We start from the raw sequence: 9232 nt of genomic DNA, 5'->3' as shown, positions 1-9232 counted from the left end.
AACAATGGATTTTAAAATCATCAATTCAATAACAGTGGATTTTAGTACATTTTTAAAAAAAAATTATGATTAAATAACATAAGATTTATAAAACACAAATCAATACAACCCCTAAATAAATTTGGGTAAAATATTATGTGCCATAGGCTGGACACGCTAAAAGAGCATTTAGCAGAAGAATACAATGTCTGAAAATGTTTATCTAAATAGAAAATATAGATATGTCGATTTCAAATGCTAAATAATTTGTATAGAAATACCACCAAATATGCATATTTAAGCCATATAGAGAGAGCTANAAAAAAAAAAAAAAAAAAAGTAAAAAGAAGACAACTCAAATAATAATATTACGAAAAGACCCCAACCCTAGGGGAATAACAGTTAGGTCATCAGAGAGGGGTAAAGAAGTAATTTAGAAAGGATGAATATGTCATCTTGTTCCTCCTCCTCCTTTAATTTTTTTTTTTTGTCCAGTCTAATTGGTCCTCCTCCTTCCTCAGCCTCCCCTTTCTTCTTCAGGTGGCGTCTGGTCTCTCTCTCTCTCTCGTCCCCAAGAAAATCGCTTCTTTTTCTTTCCTTCTTCTTCTTCTTCTTTATTAAACCCAAAAAAAAAAAAAAAAAAAATCCTAACTTTGAGAAGAGAAGTGGTTCCAGATGATTCGATGTTCATTTCAGACATGGAGCGAAAAACCCTAGCGACTACGCCTCCTTCCTTCTTCTTCTTCCACCTTCGGTAAATTCCTTTTTTCTTCTTCTTTCTTCCTTACTTTATATCTTATCTTTTTTTTCTCTCGATGATGGGCGGTGGTACTTCGATTTTCACGCAAAGTTTTGATTTTTTTTTTTGTCTTTTTAACAAATATCAAGTTCGAATCTTTACTAATACTACTCTGCTTCTTCTTCTATCAGACTATCACTTACTGTTTGGTTCACTGGGTTTTTGTTCGTCACAGTTATATATATATAAAAAAATCAAGTCTCTGCTATTTCCGTCATTCGCTATCAATAGGAATTAGTTCAGTCCTCTTTGTCCTTTTTTCTGTTTATAGAACTATTTCTTTGCTTCTGATTTCTTCAAATGCCATTACTTTTTTGGGTACTATTCTCATTTTTTTGTTTTTTTTCTCTTTACAATTTTTTTTTAATTTCCTTAGAATGTTTATAACTTTTTTTCTTTTTCAAGTAGTTGGTTGAAGCCCCAAATTACTTACATATAAATCTCATTCTTTGTTGAACTTTTTTTTGTTTATGTGTGTTTTTAACAGAGGAGCAGCATTTGGTTCATCAAAGGCATCTCATTGTCTTCTCCTTCTCTCATGTCTATTGCTTTCCTCAGTCAATACTTTGCATAACTTAGCTGAGTATGACTCTTTTGGTTCCAATGGCTACTTCTACAACACTGAAACTCCTGCTACTAAGGGGTTTTATGGTCAAGATTCTCAGAGTGTAGCTATCCCCAAAACTGACCACAATGTTTGTCCCAGTTCTCAGTTGTTCTGTTTCCTTTCAGCTTTAAGATCACAGAATCAGTCTGATCCATTACCATTTGTACCCTTTTTTGGGTTGTCGTCCTATCCCAAGGAATCGTTGAGTAGCTCTGCTCTGAGCAGAAATAATCTATCTGGTGTTGTGTGGCTGTCTCTTAAGCCTGTCCACATCATAGAGTTTCAGCCTTTTACTGGATTCTTTCACATTGGAGACACCACTTGTTACAAGCCTTTGTCGAAAGAGCTCTATACTAAGAAGAACACAAGGGAGCTGAGTATTCCCACCAACACAAGGGAGTTGAGTGTTTTGGTTTCGAGAAAACAATGTGGAGGAAATGGTTTTGTGGTGAACCATCAGAGTGAAGGGTTTTCACTAGAGCCAGGGGAATCCATCAAGTATCTATTTTTCTACCAGACTGAACTCTCTTGGGCATCTGGAGTTGCTGTTTTTGCAGTACCTATGAAGGCGACAGCACCTGTTTTGATGCTTAATCTCTGCAAGAAACCGGTCTTTTGGGTGCGGACTAAGAAATTCTCAGTTGCGGTTCTTATTGCTGCTGCTTTACTCATTCTGATGTTTTGCTTCAATGATCACTTCATCGAGGAGAACAACAACAAGAGAAACCACATGGAGTTGAGAGAAGTTGAGAAACCATCCGCATTCACAATCTCCCCTGAAATGAATTCTCTGCTAAGATCCATAAGCAAAGAAAGCCTCCAAGGGTTGTTTAGTGAGGTTCCCAAGAACAGCAGCGTAAAGCCAGTTGCTTCTGTTTCTTCTGTTTCTTCTTCCCACGAAGAAGAAGCATCAGAAGCTGTGAACCTCACTGTAAAGACTGCAAAAGACAAGAAGAGGCGCCGAAACAAGAAGAAGAAGAAAGGAGGAATCAACGGATTAACATCTGAGCGCACAGATGTTTCAAGCAGTCACAGCGGAAACTCAACTCCCAACTCTCCAATGTCACCAGAACCACCAACTACTACTCGAGCCACAACAAAGCCCGTAAAGCCTCCTAAACCAGTCTTGTCACATTCAGCAACGTTTCCGGTTTCAGGAGTTAAGTCAATGATCATAGAACGTAGCTCTCTGGCTCCAAATGTGAGAGCTCCTGGAGCAAACTCAAGAACCGAAGTGAAAGAAGAGAAGGCGAAAGAGTATAAGTACGATATCTGGGGAGACCACTTGACAGGGCTTCATTTGATGGATAGGTTTAAGGAAGTAAGAGAAGGTAAAAGCTGCTCAGGTTTTGATGGAGATGAGTGTGAGAGTTTCTTTGTTAAGGGTCCTCAGAACTTGTTGTTAGCAAACTCTGATGCCAGGTTTGCAAGTTTTGGGAACCAATGGGGCTTATAAAGAAATAAATAATAATAAAAAACCAAAAGATTAAAATATATTATATAATAATGCGAAGCCCAGTGGGCTTTATGAGCAAACAAAATCAATATTAATGGCTAGGTGCGTGTGGGCTGAACAAGAAACTGAAAAGCGTAGAGGATGTAAATATGAAACAAAAGACGAAAGGCGAAATATGTTTTGATGACGTGCTCAGAGTTTCTTTTCTTTGTTTAGGGACCTCAAAACTTGTTTAGCCGACTCTCAGACGAGGTTTGTAAAAGTTTGATGTTTCACCTTCGCAACTGGAAAATTATAAAACTCGAAGAGTTGTAACCATTAACCGAGTTCATAATTTCGACATGACTAGACTTCATATAAATACAGTAAAAATTAGGACTTAGGAGTGAGTTATAAAATATAGTAGTAGGACATGTGGATTAAAACTACTTCCATGTAGGCATGGTCATGGACTCATGGTAACCATCAGTTAAGGTTAGAAATTGTGTTTAATTTTAGCTGTGATTATTTTAATAAATGGTTAAGGTTAAATACGGTTCTCATTAAAATCAGTTACATTTATATACAGTTATTCGATAATATGACACGATTATATTATTTGATAATATAATACAGTTGATATTATTTATTTATAATTTGTATGTTCTTTTAGTGTATTCATATTTCTATATATCATATGATTCATATTAAATAAATAATTATTAGTATATTATATTATGTTTTTAAAACAGTTACGATTAATAAATTATGGTTTAACTATGTAATTAATCAATGGTTTTGATACGATTATGGTTAATTAACAATTATGGTTAATATATTTTAACCACATATTTATGGTTTACGGTTATAGTGTTTTAACCGTTTTATACGATTACAGTTTGGTTACAGTCCAAATTACAGTTACAGTTTAATTTTGGTCATGCCTACTTGTATGTAGTCCACATAAAATTATACACAGATTTAATATGATAGTACATTAGCAATTGAAGTGTTTGTATTCTATTTCATTAACATAACATCCTCACAATTCATATAAATTTACTTTTCTTATCAGCGTTAAGACTCAATCCACCGGCAGAAGCAGAGTGTTCTGGGAATGTGAGCCAGACTGGGATAGCGGCAGAATGTCAAGACTCCAGTTTCTGTTGGTAGCAAAGATTTGGTTGTTGTTAGGAGCGTAAAAATCGAATTGAGAAAAGATGCGAATTATATTTAAATTAACGAAATCAGAAACGAATTACAACAGCATAATATAAAGCATAAAATAAATCACGGAGGCAAGATATGATATCTCTTTCCTTAATTCAATAAATCGGCCGTAAGTGCGTTCGGACAATCACGATTTATGAATCCCAGGATACAACCGATCATGAACTATTACAATAGCACACCCGTAATAGAACTCAAGCGAACAGATCTACGTTATACTCTCGAGATTACTAAACTAAGAACTTACTTGAACTAAGCAATGGAGAGGGAGAGAGATCTTCAGAGAAAGGAGTGCTTTGTGTTTTTGTGTGTGAAAAATAATTAGAGGTTGTGCCTCTATATATAGTGGAAAGAGGGAGATCTCAAGAAAATATTCAGTGAATATTCTCGGACTGCTGTCCAAGTTTCTTGGAGTTCACACCAAGTCTTTCCAAAAAATTAAATGTGTCTAAAGCTTTCCAAAATACTCAAAAGCCCACGGCCTACGGCCCGCGTCCACGCCCAGTCCGGCCCGCGTCCGTGCTCGGCCCGCCCCGCGTCCGTGCTTGCCCCAGCCCGGTTCGGTTCAGTTCGCGTGTGGGAATCTTCCCTCTTCCATCTACACACTTTTGAAACTAGAAGAGTGTGAAACTATATATATATGAGTGAAAATCAGTCATATTTCCGATGTGGGATATTTCCCAAACCATCCCAAGTAGCTTACTGCACACTCTTATTTCTCATTCAAATCAACTCCGTTTTGGACGTATGAGTATACCATCTTGTAGTACTCGTTACCAGCTTTCCTTTGCACTATCAAACCGACAATTCCGATCCGCCATTTGGCCGGAATTTGGCCGGAAAGTCGACGGAAAGTCACTGTCCCAAAACCTGCAATTTTCTGAAACTTCTTTCTGAAAATTCAGTTCCAACAATCTCCCACATGAATAGAAATAAGTCTAAACATATGACGACATAACTAACTCTATAGACTGACATTACTAGCTAGACTAGATAGACCTTCGAGAGTATATGCGAAAACTAATTGTATCAGAGTTGGTGGTGTTTTTCAACCTTGAACCGACTCATTGTTATACCTGTCAAGTTAACTCGGCCAGATGGTGAACATGATGTCTTGAACCATCTGGATTTGTATGTACACTTAGACAGCAGGCATAACACAGCTTCGTTTTCTCGTAGAACGAGGTTCTCTATTGTGTTCATTGTGGCCTTGAACATGCCTGGTTAATCATAAGTGAACTTGGAGAGTATAGCTTCATATATTCTCCTAGAAACGGCCCCATTTCACACTCACAAGGTGATTTTAATAGCTGCTTGTATTTAAAGAAATATCCTGTAATTATTTCAAATATTTTACAAAGCTACATTTCAAATCATTAAAAGCATATGCTTAACCTCTAACATACAGGAAGCACTTTACATCATTTTAGGAACTGGGAAAAGACAAAAGTCTCTTAGTGCTTGTAGCAGATTCAGCTTGATTTAGTTGTCCCTTTGAACCTAGGTCATGGGGTCTCCAATCTGAGTAGGTGGGGTTACCATCAAACCTCCTCTTAAGTCGTAGGCTTTAAACCCATTCCTATTGATGATTTTATAACTTGATCTCTCGCTAAACCTTTTGTAAATGGATCCGCTAGGTTTTCTTTCGTATGGATATAATCAATCGTAACTACACCAGTTGAGATAAGTTGTCTAACAGTTTTATGTCTCCGTCTGATGTGACGAGATTTGTCATTGTAATGGGTATTCCTTGCCCTGCCCAAAGCCGATTGGCTATCACAGTGTATACATATTGCAGGCAAAGGATTCCCCCACATTGGGATGTCTTCCAAGAAATTACGAAGTGATTCAGCTTCTGACATAGCTATCTCCAAAGCTATGAATTCAGATTCCATAGTTGATTTAGCTGTCAGAGTTTGTTTGGAAGATTTCCAGGACACTGTTGCACCTCCAAGTGTAAAAACGTATCCACTCGTGGATTTGGAGTTTCTTGAGTCTGCGATCCAGTTGGCATCAGTGTAACCTTCCAAAACTCTGGGTTCTCTACCATAGTGCAAGCCGTGATCTTTGGTATAACGTAGATAGTCCAAAACTCTAGTTATAACCATCCAATGCTTATGTCCTGGATTACTTATGTAGCGACTAAGTACATATACAGAGTGCGCTAAATCCGGTCTTGTACAGTTTGTCAAGTACATTAGACTGCCAATTACCCTTGCATACTCCACCTGTTGCACAGGTTCACCAGAATTTTTGGTCAAGTGAATTTGAGGATCCTCTGGAGTTTTTGCAGTCCCATTTGAGTAGTGCTTGAATCGATCAAGCAATTTTTCAGCATAGTGGGTTTGAGACAAGATAAGGCCCTCATCAGTTCTTATGATTTTTATCCCCAAAATTACATCTGCTAAACCCAAGTCCTTCATGTCAAAATTTCTTTTGAGCATGTTTTTCGTTTGAGTTATGATGTCTTTGTTGCTTCCAATGATGAGCATATCATCTACATATAAGCATAACAAAATGTACCCTGATGAGTAGTTTTGTAGTATATGCATTTGTCACATTCATTAATGCGAAAACTATTAGACATCATCATACTGTCAAACTTCTCGTGCCACTGCTTAGGAGCCTGTTTGAGTCCATATAATGACTTCACAAATTTACACACTTTGTGTTCTTGTCCTGGAATAACAAATCCCTCAGGTTGTTTCATGTAGATTTCCTCCTCTAAATCTCCATGGAGAAAAGCAGTTTTTACATCCATTTGATGGATTTCAAGATTTCTCAAGGCTGCAATACTTATGAGCATCCTGATCGAAGATAGTCTATTTACCGGTGAATAGGTATCAAAGAAATCTAAGCCTTCTTTTTGCCGAAATCCTTAGACTACAAGCCTAGCCTTGTACCGTTCAATATCGCCATTGAGTTTTCGTTTTATCGTAAAAATCCATTTACACCCCAGGCTTAAATCCTTGTGGTAGATCTGCCATCTCATAAGTATGATGTTGCATGATAGAGTCTATTTCAGTTTTGACTGCTTCCTTCCAATAAGGTGCATCAGGTGTAGACATAGCTTCTACGTATGTTCTTGGTAGATTTTCAACTAGAAATGTCATCATCAGAAAATCATCACCAAACGATTTACTTTTGCAAGCTCGTTTGCTCCTTCTAGGTTCCAGTTCTGTTTCTACAAAAGTAGTACTCAAAGTATTGCCAGCTTCCAAAGTCGCTGCATCTCGTTGTTCACGAGTCCGTTTTTGAGTTTTCTTACAGGGAAAAATATTTTCAAAAAATGAAGCATTTTTTGACTCCATAACTGTATTCACGTGGATATCTGGAATATTTAATTTATGAACCAAAAATCGATATGCACTATACTGGTATGTGTATATTCGATGAAGATACGGTCTACGGTCTTAGGCCCAATTGTGACCTTTTTAGGAGGTGATACAAACTCACATCGGTTGGACGTGTACCGCAACGATTTCGGTTGGGGCAAACCGATAGCTGCAAGAGCTGGACCACCATACCTCAATGTTTAGGCTCCCACAAAATTTTCTATTATGTAAAACAGACTCTCACTAAGAATTCACGCTAATATGACATCAAACACCAATATTGGTAGAAAATAACTTCAGTATATGAAGTGCGAGACTTGATTAGTACAATTTTTAAATGATTTCAGATTCTAAGGTATAAGCGTTAAATGAAGTTCCAATAACTTATTACAAATTCTCTGTCGAGAAGAACTATCTCATCGACGACTTCAACGCTAGCAAATCGCCGACGTTGAGATTCCCGGATGATCGTCGGATTGTTCCCTCGTTTTTTTTCGGAACCGGGTAATTATAAAACTCGAAGAGTTGTAATCAGAGACTTCAGAGTGACAGATGAAAGGTTGGTACGAACCCAAATTCATAATTTCGACAATGACTAACTTCACAGGTAAGTCATGAAACTGCTGGAAATTGTTCACTTCTTTTTATATAGGATTAAAACTAGTTCTATATATGTAATGAAGTCCACACAAAAAAAAAGAAAAAAAAAAATACAATGATCTGAATTTCATAGTACGTTAGAACCCGAACTGGTTGTGTTTTCATTAACATATTATGTTTGTTCTATTTTTCTTATTAGCGTCAATATATATCATAAGACTATAAGAGAAACATCTTCTTTATGCAGTTATGCTACTGCTGCAGTTGCAAATCCTATCCGAGGTCTTCATGTCTTCAAAATCGAACACAGTGTGATACCTCCTCATAAATGCTATACCTAGGAACCTACATGCCAATCCATTTTAGAGACTTGCGCAAATACAAAAAAAATTAACGTAAAATAATAAAGAACTTACCAGCGGCTACCACTATCCGGCACAAATCTCGTGAAACATATGCTGTTGTCTTCAGCTATGTACTAAATGGAAAAGAGCAAATAAACTACATCATGATTAAATGAACCAATTAAAAAAGGATTATTGATTTTTTCTTTCTTATCATACCTCACGTGGGCCGAGTGGGAAAGCCTTTTTCCCAATTGTAAATGTTATTATGGGCAATTTATCGACCGTGGAGCAAGGAACTACGCCACCATTACCGAATGCTCCAACTGCTAAATTTATATCCTTTATAGCCGCCTAAATATTATAAACACAGAGAAACATAGTTTATTAATGAAAAAAACTGATGATACAAGTAGTAGACTACGTATATTCACTAAAATTTAGCTCTCTTACTTGGGGACCTATAATATCCGTCGTCCCCGAGTCAATAATTGCTGTGCAGTGTGGAACACAGTGTTCGGTTGGTTCTTGACCAATGAGAATTGTACTCATTCGGATCTTCCAGAAATCTTTGTTCGGCCTTGTTATCACAGGGACATACGTATGGTCTTCTTGGATATGCTCCTGGTTGTATCCACCGAACATGAGTACCCCACCATTTGATGTCAGCCAAAAAGAGAAGATCTTTCTTTTTATCGGCTTTTGTCTATCGATGTTCTCTAAAACAGTAACAGTATCTTTCACTGCCCATTTAGGGAACCCGAGGCCCAAAATCCCATCGTAGGCTACGTTTGCGAAGACATCATTTGGCGTCATTGCCTCTACAAAATCTTGTCCCTCGAGTAGAAAACCACCAAACTCAACATTATCTCGGGCTAACCCCCCCTCCCCCCCCCCCCCCCC

General features: G+C 37.5%; 2 protein-coding genes across 2 annotated transcripts; one reads left to right on the top strand and one right to left on the bottom strand.

Annotated features, from left to right (window-relative positions):
* Positions 452–2877, top strand: LOC104727347. Its single transcript, XM_010446423.2, has 2 exons — positions 452–733; positions 1266–2877. The coding sequence occupies exons 1-2, from the start codon at positions 663–665 to the stop codon at positions 2839–2841; spliced, it is 1647 nt and encodes a 548-aa protein (XP_010444725.1). The 5' UTR covers positions 452–662; the 3' UTR covers positions 2842–2877.
* Positions 8225–9145, bottom strand: LOC104729100 (aspartic proteinase A2-like). Its single transcript, XM_010447992.1, has 4 exons — positions 8783–9145; positions 8549–8683; positions 8402–8463; positions 8225–8330 (listed from the first exon to the last, which is right to left on the bottom strand). Exons 1-4 carry the CDS (start codon positions 9143–9145, stop codon positions 8225–8227), a joined length of 666 nt encoding a protein of 221 aa, XP_010446294.1.

This window comes from Camelina sativa, chromosome 11 (genome assembly GCF_000633955.1).
Source record: "Camelina sativa cultivar DH55 chromosome 11, Cs, whole genome shotgun sequence".
Classification (NCBI taxonomy): domain Eukaryota; kingdom Viridiplantae; phylum Streptophyta; class Magnoliopsida; order Brassicales; family Brassicaceae; genus Camelina; species Camelina sativa.
The sequence above is the reverse complement of the archived record's forward strand: the minus strand, read 5'-3'. Positions and strand labels throughout refer to the sequence as shown.

Bases quoted from the DNA above. Each gene is read 5' to 3' on its own strand.
- LOC104727347 (XM_010446423.2), top strand. From the start codon at position 663: ATGTTCATTTCAGACATGGAGCGAAAAACCCTAGCGACTACGCCTCCT. The intron at 734-1,265 runs GTAAATTCCTTT...TGTTTTTAACAG, and splicing joins TTCTTCTTCTTCCACCTTCG to AGGAGCAGCATTTGGTTCAT.
- LOC104729100 (XM_010447992.1), bottom strand. From the start codon at position 9,145: ATGACGCCAAATGATGTCTTCGCAAACGTAGCCTACGATGGGATTTTG. The intron at 8,464-8,548 runs GTATGATAAGAA...TTTTCCATTTAG, and splicing joins TCCCACTCGGCCCACGTGAG to TACATAGCTGAAGACAACAG. The intron at 8,331-8,401 runs GTAAGTTCTTTA...ATTGGCATGTAG, and splicing joins CCGGATAGTGGTAGCCGCTG to GTTCCTAGGTATAGCATTTA.